Source organism: Akebia trifoliata, chromosome 6 (genome assembly GCF_017979445.1).
Source record: "Akebia trifoliata isolate Shusen 1 chromosome 6, ASM1797944v1, whole genome shotgun sequence".
NCBI lineage: Eukaryota > Viridiplantae > Streptophyta > Magnoliopsida > Ranunculales > Lardizabalaceae > Akebia > Akebia trifoliata.
The window spans coordinates 4042417-4065292 of record NC_141380.1 but is presented as its reverse complement, the minus strand read 5'-3'; the positions used below and the strand labels follow the sequence as shown (position 1 = coordinate 4065292).

Sequence of the window (22876 nt, the reverse complement as noted above, 5' to 3'; positions counted from 1 at the left end):
CTTTGGTATGATCTTTAAGAAAAAAAATATATAGAATTTCTCTTTTCTTCTATCATAATTTCAGAGTACTTCAATCTTTCTGTAATTCATTTTTTAATCTAATTGGTAGGTTATCTTATAATAATAAAAAAATTACTTTTCTTTCATCCTTAATTTTCCTTTCCCCACAAAAAGTTCTCCACACCTACTCCTAGAGGGAGCACCATTCTTCCTAGCCAGATAGTTGAGATTGTAAAGTTTTGGGAATTGAAGGCTTATCGACAACAGGGTAGTATTTCTACTGCATTCAGTTCATTGATGCAATTGGGTTCTTACCACTAAGATTTGTAAATCAAAATTAGTTTGATCGGTGATTTTTAATTTTTGAGGGAGAAATTGCCACTGCATCTATTCTAAGAATTAGCATGCTGACCCAATCTTTGGTGTCGATCTTGGTATCATCTCAAGGAAGAAACTTACCCTCAAGAAGTCAAAAACAATAGTTACGTGCGCTCCAAGCAATGATTGATCAATGGCATAAGGGGAACACATGCTTAAGAGCAACTCCAAGGGGAAACTCCATAATAATATTCCATAATGGAGAAGGAGAGCATTATAGACCATCATTTTAGATTTAAGGGGTTTGTACTCCAATTGTCTTTCAAAATATTTTTAATTCAACCTAAAATGGAGTTGATATGACTAACCGGATTGAAGATCCTAAGATTTCAAAATGATCCTCCAAAATAGCAATTAGGATGTGAAATCTTTTGGAGCCAAAAAATGGAGAAGCTCTACTTGTCTTCTATTTTAGAGTTTGAAAACTTGAAAAATCCAAAATGGAATAGGAAATGGCGACTGCATTGGAGACCCCTCAAGTAGGCTACACTTCAAAAACAACAGTTGAGGAAAAATAATGTTTGTTTTGGAAGGCGCGTTGGAGTTGCTCTAAGTGGAACACATCCTTAAGAGGCTTGACACAGAGAAGATACCATTGTATGATACTGGCAGATATTCAAATATGCATTGGCAATCTTTTGTGATCGTTTTTTTTTTTAACGATATGGACTCTCAATCTTGATAAAGTAAAATCTCATAGAAACAATATATAATAATTATTATTTGACAAGTAAAAATGATTTAAATGTAAGTGAATCCGATGAGATCAAGCACTAACAATCATTATATAAGAGAGGAATATAAAAATAAGAGAACTTCTATTGGCACCCAACTAAATTTCAAAAGTAAAAAAAAATTCATAGGGTGAGATTATCATTCTCTCACTTTAGGAAATAACAATTTATCTTGATTTTTTCTCACTTTGATGGAGAGATCAAAGATCAAAGAGCACATGATCAACATCAAGAGGTTAGAGTACATGATCACTGTTGATGTCAACTTGTTCTTTTTTATAGGTTATCATATTGGCAATTCATGACTATTTCTTTTTATTTGTGCAAGTATTATGAAATTTTTTTTTGATGTGGAGAAGTCAATTCCTACTTTAAATGGGGTGTGTTAATTATTAGTTGGGAAGTAATAAATAATTTGAGTAATTAGGGTGTAAAAAGTAAAAAAAATTAAGATAATGTACACAAAATTTCAATCTTAGACCATTTACTCTATTCTAATAAAGTTGTTATTGCCACACCAACTTTTGCTAACTTAGAGTTAGTAAAAGTTGGGGTGGCAATAGAATCTCTCTATTATAGGGTAGCGGATTTACAAACTAGGGTTTAAAATGGGTCGAATTTTATCTAAACCCGAATATGATTTTTAGCGGATTTGGTTTCTCAACTATACCCAAATTAAAATAGGAGTTGATGTCCCTTGACCCGAGTTGGATACGGGTCAAATACAAATCCAATCATATATCTGCCTCTATTCGAATGATATATTATTTTATATGTTGTATATGTTATATTTTTATATTTTTTAGTATATCACTTGTCAAGAAATGAGTGTTAAGAGTAATGGTCAAAGGTTATTTTCAAAAGTAGATAGGGCTTGAGTTTAAATCACATTTTTTAATAAATTATTTTGTATTGACTTAAAATTATCCGATCCATATGGATTTAATGGAAGTAAAAAAAATCAGATATGATTTGAACTAGTAGGATCCGAGTCGGATTTAGACCCAAATTAAAAATTCGAATATGAATTTGGGTAAACATATATCCAACCCGAACCCGACCTACTTTAAGCTCGAGTTGTAGAATGTTAGTTATACTTATAAGAAAAGTCCTAAAATTAATTAAATATTAATATAAAAAATTTAGAAGTGATGCAAAATATATCCAAAGGGTTTATCTGTAATTAAAACATTGATTAAAAGATTTGTGAATATTGCATACTAAAAAAATGGATGTTTTTATAATTTTAAAAAATAACTAACTTGATTCTCTTGGGTGGTGTGTTTTAATTTTATTGATTTATTTAACTAATAATAATTCCGACGCTTCCCTCACTCGACAATTACAAAATCATAAATCTTTTTCTTGTGTATCTCAAAGAAAATGATCTATGAGGGAGCGTTAGATTATCACGATTTTTTTTTTTTTTTTTATTTTAAACCAAGATTTGGTGTCGAACTTCTCTCATTTTAATAGTAAAGATGAAGATCAGGTCTTTAAAAAAGTTCTTTATCTTTTTTTGGTTGATTTTAAGAATATATAATTTTGGGAGGTCTTTTTGAAAATTTCCTAAAACTTTCTAGACAGTACTGCCATCTCCTTCAAAATCTATACCGACCAGCAACGAGAAGCAGAGATGTTCATATCTTCATGTCTTTCCACGTGTCCATCTGATGACCTTCAAAAATCCATCCAACCAATCTTTCTCTCTCTCTCTCTCTCTATCTCTCCCAATAAAGCAGAGTCAGAGATAGTGAGTCTCTGTTATCTCAAACTTGTCTGTTTAAATGGCGGTTGCAGAGTTCACTCCCACCTACTCTGAAACTCGTTTTCTTTCTTCCCAATTCTCCTCCATATCTACACGTCTCCATAACAATCGATGTCGTTCGTTTCGTCCACTTCAGAGATCACGAAATGCTAGAGTTTTCTGTTCTGTTGCTCCCAAGTAAGCTTCGAATTCTCGTCTTCTACTTCTGCTCTTGTTCTTCTCTGATTCCTTTTCTTCTTTAATTTTGTTTTTGGTCAATCTCAGCCAAGTTGAGGTTCCGATCGCTCCACAGCAGACAGACAACAACAAGATCAAGCGCGAATGCTTCGGCGTGTTCTGCGTTACTTATGATCTCAAAGCTGTAAGCTTCAATCGATTTTCTTGTGACTTTCATTTTTGAATTTCTTAGTAATTTATCATTAATTAATGGTGAATTTGAAGAGAACTGTTTGATGAAGTTCTAGTTTGGAGTAAATCTGAAACTGTTTGGAGCCAAAACCGATATCAATCAAATTTAAGATCCATTTGAAAGGAAAATAATTACAGATTTAAAATCTGAAACATACAAATACAAGGAAGACTAGGTAGTGTTAGAAGCAGTGCTTTGGTTTGGATTTAGAGTCCCAAAAGTCCAAGAGAAAGACTAAAAAGGACTTTTCTAGATGTATTAAGGAAGGATATGAGGACACATGCCTTAACTGAAACTATAGTGAGGAGTCAGGATCACCATCATCAAAGCCTTATCCCGAAAATTTGGGTTCGGCTGAATGGAACTTGTTCATCTATTCAATTCTATATAAAGCTATGTCTTCTATTAAGTTTAGTGTGTTCATATTTGCTCTCAATACTTCAATCCCAACGGAATTTAGTTGGGATTAGTCCTAGATGATGTTGAGGATCTGAAAACATGAAAAAGGAACAAAAAGAGAGATCAATTTTGAACCTTTTTTTGCATTTTTAAACCGATACCTCCCTATCTGAAACAGAAGTATATGAAAGAACCATGTAAAGAGTTAAAAGGAAAAGAAAAGAAAAATTTTGTATTTTTTTTTTTAAAGGGACGCTATGTGTATAAAATGATTTTTATCCTTACAGTTGGATTGTTTTATCTACTATGCTTAGTGATGAATGCTGATGGATCTGTATTTTACTGTGTTTATAGGAAGAGGAGACCAAATCGTGGAAGAAATTAATTAATATTGCAGTTTCAGGCGCTGCTGGCATGATATCTAATCATCTGCTTTTTAAAGTAAGCAGTCCTTACCATTCTAGCTGTCAAAATGGATTGTTTCGAGTTCTTATAGCCCGTTTGAATAGAAAGTAGAAAGTAGAAAGTAATTTTCTTTTGCTTTTTTAAAAGTTAAGTTTTTTACTTTTGAAGTAGTTTCCATTCGTTTTAAAAGTAAAAAAGTTGCTTTTTTTATGTGTTTCCAAACGGGCTCTTAACATTCGATTGAAAAGCTTAAACTCTCTTTCTTGTTCCATGAAATTTGGAACGAATGGAACAATATTAATCCATCAAATTTCTTTTTTGTACTCTTCATTTTGAAATAAATGAGGGTTGTCGTACCTTAAGCCCTACATATCAATCTATAACTTCCCAAACTATTTATTGCATTAGACCGATTCCCCACACCTTTCATAATTTTTTTTAGGATATTCACCTTTATAGAAATATTTGAAAATTATTCCCATTCATAATTACAAAAAAACTCTAGTAAACAGTAAGTTCTAAATAAATTTATATATTTTTAGAATCTAAGATCCCCCAAAAATTGTAATTGAGAATGACCCATTAAGATACGAAAGATCTCTATATATATATATCAACGGGGCCAAAATTCACTAAAGGTTCATGATAGTGAAAGACTCAAATGTACCCTGTGAAGCCATAATTAGCAGGAAAAATGTAGCTTAGTTTGGAAATGGTTTTAAATTGCATTTAATGTTTACTAGTCATATATGACGGCCTAGTACATTTACATAGCCTCGATTGTGAAATTGTCTTACTTCAAGAACAATTATTAGTACCCCAATTAATGTCCTTTTCCTAAATTCATTATAACTAGTATTAGTTATGCTCTGATTAAGATTGGATTTTACCAATAGTATTAACTATTTCAATTATTGTTAAGTGATCTCTAAGTACTTTTCCCGCCTAAACATTAAATGACTTTGATCCAGGGACCTATAAGCCTCTGTTTAGTTATCTGATTTATGAAAGATCAACAAAACTTGATCCAGACATAAAATGTTCATGGTAGAAACTCAAACTATAAGATAAATGTTAGAAAAAATCCTCAGATCCGAAGTATAAATCAACAAGAACACAAATAATCTCACAAGACACAAGATATACGTCGTTCGGTCAAAGCATTGACTTACATCCACGGGCCAAAACGGCGATTTCACTATGATAACCAAAGAAGAACAGGGTTACAATTTTTCTGCCTTTCATATATCTCTCTAACTCTGTTAGGGTTTCATCTCTTACCCTTTATATACTTAGGGTTACAAAGAGGGTAAATGGGTCAGATCCAAATCCAAACCAAATGGGTCCAAATGGGAAACCCCACACATTACCAATTAAACAGGTCATACGGGTCGTTAGCGGACCATCAAAAGATCTGGGTTGAATTCATGACAACTCTTCATATATCAAGAATAGAAGACATAACCCAACAATAAATGCAATGTAGATTGAACTCGTCTTTTAGATAAAAGAGTAAATTTGTGGTTCTATAATCTGGATTTACTCTCCGTGGGACTGGACCCACTCGTGTCATTTATTCATGCATTCTCCTATAATCATTAAATGGCAATTTACTTTATCTTGCTATTTCAGCTTGCATCCGGTGAGGTTTTTGGGCCAGATCAACCAATTGCTTTGAAACTATTGGGATCTGAAAGGTCATTCCTAGCTCTTGAAGGTATGATTCTTAAATGGAGTTATTCTCTCTATTGAGCTTTAAATTTTTAATTGGTGCATACTTTGATCCAGATTCCTAAAGGTGGTCCTTTTTCTTCCTAGCTTATCCTCTCTGTCTAGCTTTAATCTTTTAATTCCTTGGAATTAAGATTGATGCCTCACCGAAAATGCTACCTTGTGATGTGCAGGAGTGGCTATGGAACTGGAGGACTCGTTATTTCCTTTATTAAGGGAGGTAAGTATCGGCATTGATCCTTATGAGGTGTTCCAGGATGCAGAATGGGCTCTTCTGATTGGAGCAAAGCCTCGAGGACCTGGAATGGAACGAGCTGGCTTGTTGGACATAAATGGTCAAATTTTTGCTGAACAGGTGCTACTTATAATTTGAATATCCCGTATCAGTTACAATCATAGTAACAAAAACTCTGTTTGTTTTTTAGAAGTCTCTTTTAAAATGCATTCAAAACAATACGAAAAAAACTCTTTAGTCTTTTTCAAAAGGGGGGGAAAAAAAAAGAAGAATTTTCCGTCTTTTGAGTAATTTATTCTCGGTTCTTTCCTGTCTTTTCCATTCTTTCCCCAAGTTTTCCCTTGCCATTTTAAACCCGTATTCCAACTTGGTGACTATGGTTACAATACCTGCAAATAAATTATAATTTAACCCATATGGTTTTGTTTCTTATATGTTCTCTAATCCTTTGGTTCTACATGTTAATTTAGGGAAAGGCACTCAATGCTGTTGCAAACCATAATGTTAAAGTTATGGTTGTGGGCAACCCATGCAATACAAAGTAAGATGTCATGACATGACGTACAGGCTTTATATTATCTATTCCACGGTCCTTATTGTATTAATCCGGGCTTCTTTTTGTGTAGTGCCCTGATTTGTATGAAAAATGCACCAAATATACCTGCAAAGAATTTTCATGCTTTGACTAGGTTGGATGAGAATAGGGCCAAATGCCAGGTAAAAATCATTCATTAAGAGCATTTTATGCCGACAAGTCTCTTTAATTATGATTATCACCACTAAATGTTAAAAGGTTATAATATACATTTATTGTGACTTGGTGCAGTTGGCTCTTAAAGCAGGAGTATTTTATGATAAGGTGTCAAATATGACGATCTGGGGAAACCACTCAACTACTCAGGTCATTGGATATGAGTTTTGTTATATAGAGTGCAGATAGATAACAAGCCTTATTTTGGTCTCTATTATTACAATCTGTCTTTGAAATATCGACAGGTTCCTGATTTTTTAAATGCTAGAATCGATGGTGTGCCTGCAAAAGATGTTATTAAGGACACCAAGTGGTTAGAGGAAGAGTTCACTGAGAATGTCCAGAAGGTAAAATCTGTAGAATTAAAACTGAAAAACAAAAAAAGGCAGTCTAGCTAACTATCTTATTAGATTAAATTACGTTGTATGTGATCTTCTAATACTAGAGAACTAAATTTATTTGCAGAGAGGAGGTGTTCTGATTCAAAAATGGGGGAGATCTTCTGCTGCATCAACCTCTGTCTCAATTGTAGACGCCATAAGGTCCCTCATCACTCCCACTCCCAAAGGAGATTGGTTTTCTTCTGGGGTGAGTTTATGTTGGGTGAAGTGTGTTGTTTCTCATTGTTCTCATTCCTAAGGCAGTTGTACAAAAGTGATTTGTTTGCATTGTCAATAGATTGCTAAATACGTGGATAGAGATACAAGCATTTGATTGTGCTTTATTTTGTTGCTTGGTTGTTCCCATGTTCAGCAGCCATACTAATCTTCTAAGGGGTTACATGTTTAAAGTTTCACTGAACATCATCAAAGTAGTACTGATCCTCCAATCCATACCATTGAATTGTTTTTCAAATTAAAGGATGTTCTCTAAGCTCACTATTTATGGTGCAATTCCAGGTTTATACCAATGGCAACCCCTATGGTATAGCGGAGGATATTGTTTTCAGCATGCCATGCAGATCAGATGTAAGTTTTGTGTTTGGAAATTCACATTGTAATACTATTTTCTTCTCAAATGCATTTGGAGATCACCTATTAAAAATGATTTTCTACTATTCAGGGAGACGGCGATTATGAGTTTGTCAAGGATGTGATCATTGACGATTTCCTCCGTGCGCGTATAAAAAAGGTTTTTTTTTTCTTTTTCATTAACCCATTGCTCAAGACACCATATATATATCTATCATGTGATGTGACTCTACAATTACATTACAGACTGAAGCCGAGTTACTCGCCGAGAAGAGATGTGTAGCACACCTTACAGGGGAGGTGAGAAACACAGATTATGTTATGGTTATTCAAGTGTTGGCCAATTACTTCCATGGGATTGCTTAGTTTAACCTGGTGATGCAATGTGATGTACTCTTTGTCAGGGTAACGCATTTTGTGATCTTCCCGAGGACACCATGCTTCCTGGGGAGCAGTAGCTTTGATCAGATTTCGTTCATTATCGCAAACTTTGGTAGAAACAGCTGTTGGCAAGAGCGGCGGGCCCATATGATCACAAGTATGCCACTTGTCGCAGATATATGTATTATATATGTATGAGTGGGGCATTAATTCAGTCATAGGAAATAAATATGTCATATTTCAACACAGAATTTTTTGAGGTTCTAATAGCCTCCCAAGGAGTGGCTCTGAGCTGGTAAACTGTTGCTATTTTTTCGATCAACCAACCTGGGCAGGCTTAAATTTTGGAGTTTATATAGCCAATGTCTGCCTGTAATAATGTATTATATTCTTGTTAGCCAAAACTCTTTTATGTGGTCTTTGATGCAGAGGATTTTACGTAGGCCCCCTCTGACATACGCTCCTTGATGGGGCATGGGTTAGAATCATAGATTTTTTCCCTTGGAATACACAACTGTACATCCCCATAAATATATGCAGTTGTGTATCCCAAGAAAAAATCTATGGTTCTAACACATGCCACATCGGAGCGTATGTCAGAGGGGGGTGTTGGAAAATCATTATTGTTTTACATGTTACAGGTACCTCTCACAGCATATTTTAACAATAGGGTTTTGAGATCAATTGAGGAAAGAAGTATGTTAAAAGGTTTGGAAACTGTAGCACAATTAAAGAATTCATATGAATCTTGTGGGTTTGATTCATAAAGAATTTAGGCATGAGCTTATTAACTGTTTTAGAGCCCCGTTTGGATACACATAAAAAGATTTTGTTACTTTTGACAGTTAAAAAACTTGTTTGGATTCATTTTAGAAAAATCACTTCTAAAACTCTTTAAGAAAATGAAAAAAAAAATTTCCTTAAAAGTTAGTTTCTCCTAAAAACTACTTTTTGTTTTCTAGTTATTTTCTATCCAAATGGGCTTGTAATGGGTGTTGAACTCTCAACTTTGCATTTTTTTCATTTACAAGAGACCTTGAAGATTAGGGCATATTGAAGGTCATTAAGATATTTTTATTCATGACAACCCAAGTGGATACATGGTTCCGAATCTCGGTATTAAAATATATATATATATATATATATATAAGGGGCATGAAAAAACATATGTAAAAACAATGTAACATTAATAAAATTTTAAAATATAGGTTAGAAGTTTTAGATTGAGCTGATTTTTTCTGAGGATGATCTCTATGATGGGAAGATCATCCGGAAAAAAAAAATCAGTCCAATCTGAAACTTTTAACCCCATTAAAAGTGATTTAGAATGTGGATCGTCGATTTTTTGTCAATTTTTTTCAATAATTTGTAAATCATCTTTGATGGATTTAGAAACTTCAGATTGAGCTGATTTTTTGTGAGGATGATCTTCTCATCATAGTGACCATCCTCGCAAAAAAATCAGCTAAATCCAAAACCTCTAACCCATATTTTGAAAAACCATTGTTTTTACATATGTCCCTTGAACCACCCCCTATATATATATGCTCTCAAGGTATTCCACCCATAGTCACGAAGTCGGGAGTATGGATTTAAATCGGCAAGGGAAAAAAATTTTGACCAAAAAGTGGGAAAAAATGATGAAAATAAAAATATATATTAAAAATTATGAAAACATATATATCTAATGAAAATTCAAGTTATTATAATCAAATCCCATAATGAATAATCAAATTTTATTATGCATCTAATCCACATCTTAAAAAATGGGAAAAAGTGAGATCTTTGTTTCACAAGAAAAAGTCTTTTTTTTTTTTACTGTTTTAGCAAGTCATTAGGGATGCAAGCCACGTTCTAAACGCGGACTTTTTTCTAAAACTAGCCAATTTTTGTTACTATGATTCCACTAAGAAGTAAAACGACTCATTCATTTGTAACACAGATTCTAAAACAACAATACTAGAGAATAATAAGGAAAAAAGTCTGGTTCTGTGCACGTTCCAAGTCGGTTGAGAATATTTGAGATTTTTTTTTCTTTTTATTTGGTTGAGTCAGTTTGTCACGGCTCTTTCAGTTTATTACTCCCAGTGGACAGGACCAAGGTTCATTATTTCTTAAGGAAAATGCTGGAATGACAGACACAAAGGTGACAAAAATGATGTGGTGGTGCTCACATAACCATTGATGTTTTTACTCTTATCTCGCAGAAAAGCATCTATGGTAATGTGTGCGCCATCACGAGTTTGTTACCTTTGGTCTCCCTTTGTATCACCCCAGCACGACTCATTTCTTAATAAAGGAGACTATTGTCTATCCAAAATAATTAAATAAAATAAATTTGCTGAAATCAACAGCCCCAGAAGATGATAATGTTGTGTATGTATCTATTTAACATGCCAAGCGATTGGAAGCTAATCCCTCCCATGAACAATCATAGAATGGAGCTTTCTTATGTTATATGGATGGTTGAACTGTTTTGATCGTCTCTAGGTATCATAGTTCTGATGAAAGTTGCCAAAATCACCAGATCCCACATGCATTCAATAAATAATGCACACAAGACCCTCCCAAATGCCTTGAAAGCACACAAAGCAAATAATAATATAAATCCAATGGCCAGGATCATCCAATCAATCTAATATCTAATTGCATTGATTGATTGGTTAGTCCTCCCATGACCCTCAACTACAAATGGCAATGGTACGAACAAAATGTTCAATGTTGCTTTAAACAATGATAATATCATTAACTAATAGAATAATACTATCTCACAATAGGTAATGGACCTCAATTCTTGATTACAAGACTACCAGAACGGAAGCATGGCAATCATTTCATTTCAACTCAGGATTTCAGCCAAAAAAGAGAGGAAATGGGGGTTGTTTGAAATCCTGGCCACCAAATACACTTGTCGTATTAATCTACCAAAAATGAAAGAAAAAAAAATAAAAAGATCCAAAATCGATGGCTGATTGGCTAAGCAGGGTATGTCATACCTCCAGGAAGTTCTGTCACTCTATTGGGTATAAAGTACTTTTGAGGCTTCAATTGACCTCCTTGTGTAAGATTGGGGAAGTGAAGAAACTAGTGTGCTGAGGCTTCCAAGCTCTTCACCTCGAGAATTTCCACCTTTTCTCAAAAAAGAATCTCTCCCCATATCAGTTTAGACCCCAGTGCGCATTTCATCTGAACTCTTCTGTTTCTTCTTCCTCCGTTTCTCTTCATTTCTAGAAGATCTAGCTTCTAGACGTTTTGACTGCCGTGAACGGATTTCTAGCAACTTTGTCTTAGCATCTCGGAACAGCGCATCTGATTTCGAGGACATCAATTGCTGCAATATCAAATTAATAAGACAGATCTCAGTTTCTTTTATTAATATGATTACAATTGCACACAAACATGGGTCTGAAGGTCCCACGTGTAGACAAGTTAATGATGATTTTTTCTTTTCTGCGGGGGTAATGGAGATCATCCTAACAAAGAGAGGAACTATATGTTGTGTATGCGAACACCCTTGTAAAGCCCACATAGTAATTTGATCAAACACCTATTGGGTACTTAACCACACACCTTATATGATACACCTTCCAAGACCTTGTTTAATAATGGCAATAAAGGGTGACCCAACTAATAATAGCAAATGTAGAAGATAAATAACCACACAAAGAAAAAAGTAAGAACACAATACCCACAACACGAGATTTTACGTGATTCACCCAAAGGCTACATCCACAGAGGTATGAGCGTTGGAGCTGATTCATCTTCTTCTAGATCTCAATCTTCTCAAACCTCTCATCTCTTGGGTTTCTTTCTTTTTCTATTCTCTTTTCTAGAAAAGACTTAGACTTGAAGTTAGACTTCTTACAACAAAAGAATAAAATCCTTTGTAGAAACACCACATAAGTGGGTCACTTACATAAGTTACAAGCCCAACCCAAATCACCTTGGACCGACCCAACAATACACACACTTGGACCAGGCCTAATTGATTTTTGAGCCATACTTCAACACTATATACATGACCGGATCCATTGGAGCAAGATTGAAACTGCTCTATGGGTCTAAAAGCCCAAATGTACTATCTGTGTGTTTCTTTTCTACTTGTCAAAATTAAAAATAAAAAAAAGATTAGCCCGGCAGACCCAACTGTTGCATTTTTATTACAAAAACTCCCTTAGAAGTCTAACAACTCCAAGGGAACCTTACTTTATCAAGTTTGTTACCCAGCAAAACCTTGGAGTGGGGATCCACATCAAAAAATTCAAATTGATGCCAGTTAATTTCTTACTCAACAAACCATGGAGTGGTTCCTAACCGCATCAATTTGTGGCATCTAAAAACATGATCTGATGCCATAGGGTTATCGAGGACTAAATTCTACAAATTTTGACCCAAAAAAAAAAAATCTAAAAAAAATAAGAGAGTTAATTTTCACCGTTGAATTTTAGTTTTAAATTTGAGAGTTTGGTAGCCATCCATTTTTAACACCTTAAATCAAGCTCAAAAAGATTTTTTTTTTTTCTTTCGAATCTGAGTTTTTCCATAAAATCTAGAAGTCTGTGGTGTTGGATTGCTAATTTGATAATCCATGTGGGCCAAACCACCCTTAATAAGATTTCAAATTAAGGTGGTTTTTGTAATAAAATTGCAACAGATAGGTCTGCCCAGTAAATCTCTATAAAAAAAAATGTGTATGCATGCACAAGATTCACCTTGAGATGGTCCATCGCAGCAAGATTGAAACCAAGGGTGTCTTTGCATTCCTGCCAAAAAATTGAAACATCATTTATCCCAAAAACTAATGTCTCTGATTTCTTGCATAAATTATTGAAAAACATCTAACTTGACATTGTCCTAAAAATGGAACATATATATGGATGAAACAGATATCCTAATAAGATTGTGTAACAATGTTTTTTTTTTGGATAAATTTGTGTAACAATGTTTGTTTGCACATTTATACACAGGGAATGATATTTTCTAATTGACTAATGATAAATCAACACGGCAAAACATATGCGGTCTGTACACGGCTGACGTGGCATGAGCACAGAACCATTTTCCTTGTGTATCCCGAAGAAAAAGATCTATGGTTCTGTGCCCTTGCCACGTCAGCCGCGTACAGACTGTGTATGTTTTGCCGCGTCAATTTATCACGGCTCTTTCTAATTCTTTATATCCTTCCCTATGATTAACTATGTATTTTCTGGTTGTAAAACGAGCTCTTAAAATATACCTAGAACATGTGCCTGACTCCTTAATTTTCTTTAAAATGGAGAAAAAGTCTATTACATTTGTAAAACGGGGCAGAAAACTCAGTTCATAAATGATTTTGATCATCTTAAAATAATAAAGTATACTCATTTGCTTTCAAGACTTTATTTATGTATGTGCAAAATGGATTCGTTAATTACCTTAACTCTTGCATAAAGAATTTCTTTGAGAATTGTCAAGATAGGTCTGGCAGCAGTAGTAGTAACCAATTGGTTATGATGTGTCTGCAACAGCACTGTAGCAATCCTACAGACCAGCTCGACCTGAACACAATTTCAAAAAATTGTAAGTAGATTGCAAATGATAGCATTTTCAGATTACTCGGATCTTTACAAGTCGGTAAAAAGATATTAAAATAATTCCAATGCAGCGGCCGCAGTAAGGGCTGGTTCAGGCATTGCAAACCTAGATATAAAGCTCATACTGAGGTTGGCATCAGAAGAGGAAATTGTCCAAGTTGTATCAAGACATGTAGCCTAGTTAAAATATTTATACCTAGAGAAGATGGATTTTCAAACAAATGGATGTTAAAAGTCCTTGCCTTCATGAGATGCAAACATGGTTCAAAATCTTGCATCTTCTTGTACAGACATCCTTTTCCATTCTGTCATGGCCTTACCAGTACAATATTTATTGGAATTCAGAAAAATAATTAATTTATAGTTCATGTGTTATAAAAGGTAGGGGCAGTTTGGTTTGCTATTTCCAGTAACCAAACTTTGAGCTCTTTGTGCATAAGAATCCTTTTTTTTCATTGCAAGAATGGTAATCCAAACTGAACCACAGTATTATTCAGTAATCATAAAAAAAAAAACCAAAGATTTTTATTTATTTATTTATTTATTGTATTTTAGAGTATAGAAATCTTGCGGTGCATACCAATGAACAAAAGTGTAATTCTCTCTAATAGGTAGGTTGCAGAGGTAACATAACGTTTCTAAGTCATTTTTCCATCACTTTAGTCTAATATATCAATTTGTACCATGATATCCATAGCAAACAAAACTGTCATGTACAGTCTCAGTTTTTCAGCGTACTAAGGCCATAATCTTTCGAGGTCATATTCAGAGTTCAAAGAAAATTCTACAGCTGAAATTGGTTACCTAAGACGAATTCTAAAAATGTTGGATGACCATAACCATAATCTATATTGAAAATTAAAGTTCTAGAAGGATAGGAACAAAAGGATCTTTGAAGGGAAGGAGCATTCTCTCTGAAGGAAAGAATCACAGTTGATAAGGTAAAACTTTGAAGACTCTTCGAGTTCAATCTAGTGAATAAGTTGGTAAAGCCTATCAGTAGAAAGATACAAATTCTTCCTGAGCAACCTTCCAATGTAGAATTCACATCTCATTGGCTATGTTTCTTGCTAATTGTTTACATATAGAGGCTAGTGAACAAAACGTTGGATGTACCAGAAAGCCTAGTTTACCAAATCAATGATGTCAGGCGTAGTTTATGGTAACCAATGATGTGAAGCCTAGTTTACTAAAACAATAATGTCTATTTTACAATACATCAAGGTGTCACAAAAACAATAAAATTATAGATATGTATGGATTGAGCCATAAAGAAAAAATTCAAACATAAACAATGTAACAATAAACACAGAAATTGCCGTTCAGTTATGAAGGCTGTCCTCCATAAATACACATATGCTATGCACCTAAAGATGCGAGTGCATGTACTTAGACATATATATATATATATACCATACATATACCTTATCAGGAATTGAAGCCCAATCTTTTAAGTAGGACATAAGCTTCAAGGCGTCTGAGAATGGTAATGACTGCAAAAAGAAACATTTCTAGTCAGGAAACCATGGCATGAAGTGTCAATAATCCAAATCTAAAATAAGGAACCTCTGTGCAGCCTGACTAGAAGAAGGTGATTCAATGTTCTCTTTCTAAATATCAAGATCTATTTCTTTCAAAAGAAGCAAATAGAACCACCAAAATCACACAATGCCGTCATCAGGAAATCATGCTGTGGATGAGCAGTATGAATGCAATTAAGACTATAATCACTACAAAATCCAAAGCAATGTAGCAGGGATATCCCACTTTCTCAGATTTTGCCATGATGGACACCAAGTCAGACAAATGCATACATACTTTTCAAATAAACTATAATTAATCACACTTGGTTTTTTTTACAAGAATTATTTGGTGTTTTCCTATTATTTATTTGACTTTTAAGTATGACAGCTTATCTAAATAAATTCTTTCTATATTATATACTTACACGAACTAAGGTACTTAAAAAATGTCTCTCATACGCATCCAAAGAATGGGAGCGACGACAATGTCCAAAAAGATGGTGATTGCACACTAGAGACTTGGTGATGGAACCAATCAGAACAAAAAATAATGACATGGATTATATGAATTTAGACACGTGCTTTGTCTATGTACTGGTACCCAACTAGTTTAGTCAAGACCAGATGATTTGATACCGTCTTAACCAAGTCTAACTAGGTTGAGTCTAACATGAAGTCACACTACAACTCAATCTTATCTGGGAATCCTAAATATTGAGAAGAGTGGACAAAAAGACCCATCTTGGCCAAGATTTGAAAACCAATCAAAGATACTAGAAGCTTCAAGCATGCAGAGAGTTGACTAGGGTAACAATAGTGCAGATCCTTCAGAGATTCCATTAAATATAGTAAGCGACAGTAGCAAATGATATCCTTGCTTGAGAAAATACATTGTATTGGTCAACAATTGTTGTGCCAAAGCACACAGACCAGTACAAGCTCAAGTAAAACCCTTAATGAGAGGGAAATATGCATGTTCAGTATAAGAGATGATCGCACTAAACCGTAAATTAATCCAACATATCATTAAGAACTAATGCAGGAGAAGACATGCTCACGCACCAGTAATGTCTGCTCCAGGTCATTCATGTGAACATGGAAACTGCACGGAGAACATAATCAGATGGAGAGAGCCCAAGCATCAAAACATTTGGTTGGAAGTCAACCCATCTTCCGCTTGCTTTCTCCTCCTGAAGATTTAGAAAGGTGAGTACATTAGTAGTAATACAAAGTTATGAAAATTTGTTCTAGAACTAACAATAAAAATTTGGCTAACAGTCACCCCATTCTTGAAGAACTATTGTATTGCGCACAAGGGTGGTAGAGGTCCTCAAAATCCTCAGAGAAACAGAATACCACGTGTCGATGCCCACTTTTGGTTATGTACATGGAGGATAAGGCTTTTATATTAGTCACATGCCGAGTGACACTTAGGGTAGTCCCACCACCGCCTAAACTATGTTTCACGGCCGTTCAGTGTTGGTATTACGTCGGTATGAACCATACAAAGATAATTAAAGAGAAGGGAAAAGAGAAAGAGAGATGACAATACACGATTTGTTCACGGGGTTCATCCAAATCCGGACTACGTCCCCGGGCTCTGAGGAACCGCTCCACTATCCTTGAAACTATTACATGATCTACAATACAGGAGGTTATAGAGAGAGAGAGAGAGAGAGAGAGAGAGAGCGCCCTTGTGAGAGAATGGATCCCCTCTCAATGACAACTTCGTGTTTCTTTTATAGTGAAGAGAAGAAAGGTATCTCCTCAGTGGTCCCATGGTCAGATCTCCTTATGACGTCACATAACAACTTCAAAGGTGACACGCAACGATTCTGACAATGCCACGTGGTGGCCTTGGAGGCAACACGCATATGCCATGTGGTGACTTTATTGCCCATATCTACACCACATATACAGATACCCAAGGCCGAGGGTAGCTATTCATCTATCATTTAGTTTTGACAATCATATTTTAAGCAAGACAATAACATGTTGCCAAAACTCATAGATTGTGACAGCAAAATAGAACCATACAAAATATATATTGGCAATATATATATTGGCAACTCATAGATGTTGCCAATAAATACATATATATAATTTTATATACCTTGTGTTGAACTATACGTTTTAGTTCTGCCTCTGCTGTGTCTAACGCCTCGATAATTAAGTCGGTTGCAGTGAGAGTTTCTTGAGTCTTCTTCCCTGCCAAACCTACAGCTCCCTCCTCTGGAAGTTCCTCTTTCAATGAATACTTACTTTCAAATGGATTTTCAACATCAGCCTCAAACATCTCATCCAACCTTTTTTCTTTCTCTTCCTGCACATCCAAAAGGTGTGTTACAAGAAGTTGATTAGAATACGGTTCCATATCTCAAATAATAAATTTTGGAAAATATTATATGAATCATCCCATGACCAAATGACGAAATAAACAAGTTTACAATATATTAGCAGATACAAGAATATGATACCTCGATGAAAAAAGGTTCTTCCGTACGATCCCAACGACGTATAGATCGATCATGGGATCCTGTTACGATAAAATCACCACGATTGCTGATTGAAAGACACCAGACTTCTGCATGATGTCCCTCAAGAGTTAAAAGTAACTCGAACTTATCAGCGTCCCAATATTTTACAAGGCGGTCTTTCCCCACACTAAACATATAATGTGTTCTACGCACAAACTGCACGGCCATAACACTGTCATAGAAAGTGTTAGTGAGGATACATTCTTCCTTATTTATTATTATATCCAAAAGCAACACCTCTTTAATACAGAATATTGTAAAGAGGACCTGTCAGCATGAGCAAAAATGGATTTGTGACAGTCGCCAAAATCCAAACCCCAAATCTTCAAATTTTTGTCTGCAGAACCAGTTACTAACAGATCTCCATCTGAAGAAATGTCCATACAAAGTACAGGCAGTTTGTGCCCATATAGGGATAGGAAAAATTTCAGTGAATCCATAAAGTAGACCTGCACGATAATTAATGTAGAAATCTCAGCTTGTTTGCAATTCATCAGTGATTTGCTGGAGTTTTCTGTATGCATTCATACATCAAAAAACAAACAATATAATTATGGCAACAAAGGTATAAGAGAACAAGTTTTATTATCTCATAATCTCAAAGTTGACAACTTGACATGGCCATTTTTTTCTTTTTTTTCTTATCAAAGAGTTTCATGTAAGCAATAAAGCTCAAACGAAAAAAGAAAGAAATAAGCGAAGTCAAACTGACCTTGATTGTGCAATCCAACAGGGCAACAGCAATATATTTGGCATCAGGACTGACAACAACCACAAGAACATCATCGTTCATTTTCAAAGTCCTTGTATTTGTCACAGTTAGTTGTTTAGAATCCTGCACAAGAAACATATCGACAAAGTTTGAAAATTAGCTATCTGACTTTAAAACTAGTTCCACTTAGTACACGCTATAATCAATAGCAAATGTTTGCAGTAGTAATCAAATGCAATTAAACATTCCATATTTTTTGTGAAAAAAGCAATGCACCGTAAAAGAAACAAATAATAATAACATAGGAAGAAAAGTAAAAGAACATACTTGACCGGCTTTCTGCATAATATGATATTCCCAGAATTTAACATCGTGATCCGCACTCCCTGTGACAAACCCACTTCCATCCACAAGTGTCGCAATTGACCGTAGAGAACCACCATGAGCTTCTACTACGTCCGTGCAAGTACCACTCCCAACGTCAATAATTTCTAGGGTTCCACTTTTGGTTCCAACAAGTGCGAATCGGTTACCTGGAACAAATGAACCACAAAGACCATACCCAGAGTCAATAGTTCTAAGGCAAGAACCTGTACTTGGGTTCCAAATCTTTATGGCATTGTGACTAGTTGACATCAAAAGAGTATTATCTGAGCTAAGTGTAACACTTCTAACATCAGACCGGTGCCCCGGCAGCTCTATAGCGAGTGTTTTCGTGGCTGCATCGGTTTCAATAGAATAGATCTCTAATAGATTATTATTCATAGATATAGCTAAAGTGGCAAGCGAACTCTTTGGAGGGGAAGGACAGAAGGAAATGGAGCAAATCTTCTTGTTAGTTCGCAAAGTTTGGAGAAGTTTAAAAACATCAGAAACTGTAACAATGGGAGTAGATTCTGCATCTCCATTTTCAGTTGGCTCAGTTTCCCCTTTAGCCGATTTCTTCTCTCTCTTTCTGTGAGCTCTCCTTTTAGCTTTGCGCTTGGATTCGGATTCATCCAATACTCGAAAAATCTGTACTGCCTTCCCTGCCATTTGACAAGCAAGTAGATTTCCTGACCGGTTGAATCTCACAGTTCCAACCCGATCCTTGCTTTGCCGCTCGATTTCACCAAAATGTCTCAAAACCTCCCATTTGCTTTGAAAGGCAGAATCTCCACTTTTCACAATTTTGGTTCCCTTCAAGTTATTCAAAGGTTCACCATCTATGAATTCGTGCTTAATTGTATAAAACCGAAGTTCTGGGTCGGCGGATCCAGTTACCAAATATCTCTCCTCGGGATCGACATCAATGGACCAAATTTCACTATGATGACCACTAATTATTTGCATACAATGCTGTGTTTCAATATCCCATAACCTCAAAAACTTGTCTTTTGAGGAACTAACAAGCTTTTTACCAGAATCCAAGAAAACCAAATCGGTAATCTACAAATTATCAATAAAGCAAACACTAATGAATCATGGGTATATCGATTTGTTTATAAATTCAAACATAAATTGACATATAAAGATAACCTGATCACGATGCCCACGAAGACGAAAAAGTCCAGTCTCCCCAACCACATCCCATAAAATAACATCATTGTCTTTGCTACCAGAAGCGAGTAAAGATCCAGTCTTGTTGTATTTAAGGGCAGTAACAGCGCCTTTGTGGCCATTCAAAGTGGTCTCACAAGTCCCTTTACTACAATCCCAAATTCTTATACTCCCATCCGCGTAACCACTCGCTATCTGAGACCAAAATTTGTTAGAAAATAAGAAAAACAAACAATCAAAATTGCTGAAAATATACAGAGCTTCAGATAGGTTACCAAAGACGAGGGAGAGGAAGAAATGGAGGTGACGGCGAGAGATGGGCCATAAGAGGTGGAAGGAGAGAGAGTTTTGGAGCAGATGCCTTGTCTGATGTTCCAGATTCCGAGCTTCTCTAGGGCTGGAGCGAGGAGGAGCTTTCCAGTGCTGTCGTAACTTATGTTGGACTCAAGCGAGACTACTACACCAAACACCGCAACAGGTTCATATCTAAGATAGGATTTCACCATCTTTGATTAGTTCTTCGGTGCTCGTTAGCGGAAATTTATCGGATTTGGATGGAATTTGTGACTGTTTGTTTGGATTTGGCGCTCACTTGCTTCGTTAGAAGCGCTCTTTCACTGTGTTTCAATTCAATCACGATTTTCCTCTGCACCGAGAAGAGACTTTGAGAGAAAAAAATGAATAAATATGAGAAAAAAAATCAGAAAAACTAATAGAGTGATGTAATGGAATTGGAGAGGTGCTGTGTGATAGAGTTGCAGAGCTTGAAGACGGAATAAGAGAGCAAGGCCGCGTTCGCGGGCTTTTGCAAAGTTTTGTCGTAAATATTAGGGTTTTGCATTTGGTTTTTAGGGTTTTGCAGTAAGAAACAGTACCAAACTCCCTTTAAAACTCAAATATCTGCAAATATTTGTATTGCAAAAATTTAAGGCGATTTTCGAAAGGATAATTATAAAAGCACCCCTACAAATTAATAAGGGCAACCCACACCATAGACGAATTATTTTGTCTTGTATGAGTTAAAAGTTGGGAATCAGCTGATTTTTTTTTAGATCATCCTAACCAAAATCAGCCCATTCCAAAACTTCTAACCCCATTAAAATAAGTTCAAGAATTGTAAATCATACATTTTTTTTTTTTGTAAACAAGATTTGTTAGAAGTTTCAGAATGGCTTGATTTTTTGTTAAGATGATCTCCTCATCATAGAGATCATCCTTAGAAAAATTAGTTCATCATGAAACTTTTAACTCATATAAGATAAAATAATTTGGCTATGTTGTGAGTTAACCTTATTAATTCATGGGGTGCCTTTATATTTACCTTTCTTAGAAGAATCAAGTTGGGTTGGGGGAATTTTGATTTTTTTTACATGAACCCCTTAAATTCTTAAGAAATTCCGATGATTTGTAGGAGAAAAATAAATATCAATTCTTAGAAATATTTATTATTATTGCTATATTTAATAATTGGGTGTTTGAACTCGAGGCCCTACTAGCAAGGGTGAGGCAATTGACCTCTTAGAAAATCATATGTTGCCTAGATCCACCGGTACATACAATATACCATAAACCATATATACCAAGTAAGTCAATCCAGTGAGTGGCCAACGAGGGGGTTTGAACTCAAAACCTCTCTTTTTTTAAGGGAGGCCCTGGACACTACGCCCCACACTCTTAGGCTCATTCACGAATGTTATTCCACTTCAATCCTAGCATTATTTTGTCTCTCCTCTCAATACTTCTAAATCATCGAACCTGTTTTTTTTTTTTTTAATCAAACTTAATTAAATAATAATAATTTTTTAATATACAAATTCTAAATTATTATGATTCATTGAATAATTTAGACATGGTGCCATACCCTTGATCATGGTGTTTTCTTGGATATAATAATATATCTTTCGATAAATCACAGATTTTACCATTGGAAGTAACATTAAATACAAATTAACCTCGAGGGGTGCCTCAATGGCAATTTCAAATTCAATAAGCAGTGAGAGTCCATAGGTTGTGTGTTCGATACCTAGTATGAACAATATTTTCTCAAGGCCACTAGCGAGGGCGTTCCCTCACCTACTTGATGCGTGTGATGTGCAGGTGTTGCACGCGCCTAGGTATGCCTTGGCTCGAACCCTGACTCATCCGGTCCCCCTAGTCAAATGTAAGTCCGAACACCTCGTTATCGATGTATATTAAATACGAATGATTTTGAGTTATGTACCCCGGTTTCATATGCATTTCAGATATCATCCCTTGGAGGTAGTATTTTTCTCAATAAGAATAGTTGTAAAAGTAAAATACTATTTTTATCAAGATTTTTATGCTTTCTTGCGTGATCCTAGCAATATGAAGTTTGATACTTTGCCTACCTTTGTTTCCTTGTGGCCATGTGGTACAAGTAGGGCCCATGCATGTTTTGCCCTCTATATTTGGAGGGTCTGCCCCAAAAGTCTGCTCCATTGGACCCTTATCAGGTCGGTATTTTTTATCAGATTTTTATATTAAGATCTAGATCCAATCTATTAACAATTGCATCGGGCCAAACTCGGATTTTATATATATATATTGTTAAGATAACAGTTGATTGATTCTCTTGGAATTAGAATATCCTTAGATATATCAACCATCTATAGTTAGCCTTTGAATAGAAATATATTCTATAATTGAGAGAAAATCTCTCTCAAATTATTCCCACTGCTGTACTATAAATTAATATAGAATAACCTCAAAATAATATAGAGGATTTTATACAATACTCTGTGTTTTCTCATGGTATCAGAGCCATAGACTTGGCTCCTCTTTGGTCTTTTCCCTCTCAGCTAATCTCATC

General features: G+C 35.2%; 2 protein-coding genes across 2 annotated transcripts; one reads left to right on the top strand and one right to left on the bottom strand.

The window, feature by feature from the left end:
• Window positions 1–2796: 2796 nt before the first annotated feature.
• LOC147399724 (lactate/malate dehydrogenase family protein) lies at window positions 2797–8590 on the top strand. Its single transcript, XM_086445193.1, has 14 exons — window positions 2797–3057; window positions 3145–3241; window positions 4043–4129; window positions 5726–5810; window positions 5998–6179; window positions 6530–6600; window positions 6686–6776; window positions 6886–6960; window positions 7056–7157; window positions 7276–7398; window positions 7710–7778; window positions 7873–7941; window positions 8028–8081; window positions 8186–8590. The coding sequence occupies exons 1-14, from the start codon at window positions 2900–2902 to the stop codon at window positions 8237–8239; spliced, it is 1317 nt and encodes a 438-aa protein (XP_086301319.1). The 5' UTR covers window positions 2797–2899; the 3' UTR covers window positions 8240–8590.
• A 2293-nt stretch (window positions 8591–10883) lies between these two features.
• Window positions 10884–20924, bottom strand: LOC147399723 (transducin family protein / WD-40 repeat family protein). Its single transcript, XM_086445191.1, is given in 13 exon segments — window positions 10884–11493; window positions 12875–12925; window positions 13577–13699; window positions 15160–15228; window positions 16321–16355; window positions 16358–16448; window positions 17372–17581; window positions 17736–17967; window positions 18063–18244; window positions 18508–18630; window positions 18835–19935; window positions 20026–20241; window positions 20322–20924. Coding segments are annotated over 13 exon segments (2832 nt in total). The 5' UTR covers window positions 20553–20924; the 3' UTR covers window positions 10884–11325.
• Window positions 20925–22876: the final 1952 nt, after the last annotated feature.

What these genes read in the sequence shown, in the direction of transcription:
- LOC147399724 (XM_086445193.1), top strand. Translation starts at nt 2,900, where the DNA reads ATGGCGGTTGCAGAGTTCACTCCCACCTACTCTGAAACTCGTTTTCTT. An exon ending in TTACTTATGATCTCAAAGCT is followed by an intron (nt 3,242 to 4,042) that starts GTAAGCTTCAAT and finishes CTGTGTTTATAG; the next exon opens with GAAGAGGAGACCAAATCGTG. An exon ending in AGAATAGGGCCAAATGCCAG is followed by an intron (nt 6,777 to 6,885) that starts GTAAAAATCATT and finishes GACTTGGTGCAG; the next exon opens with TTGGCTCTTAAAGCAGGAGT.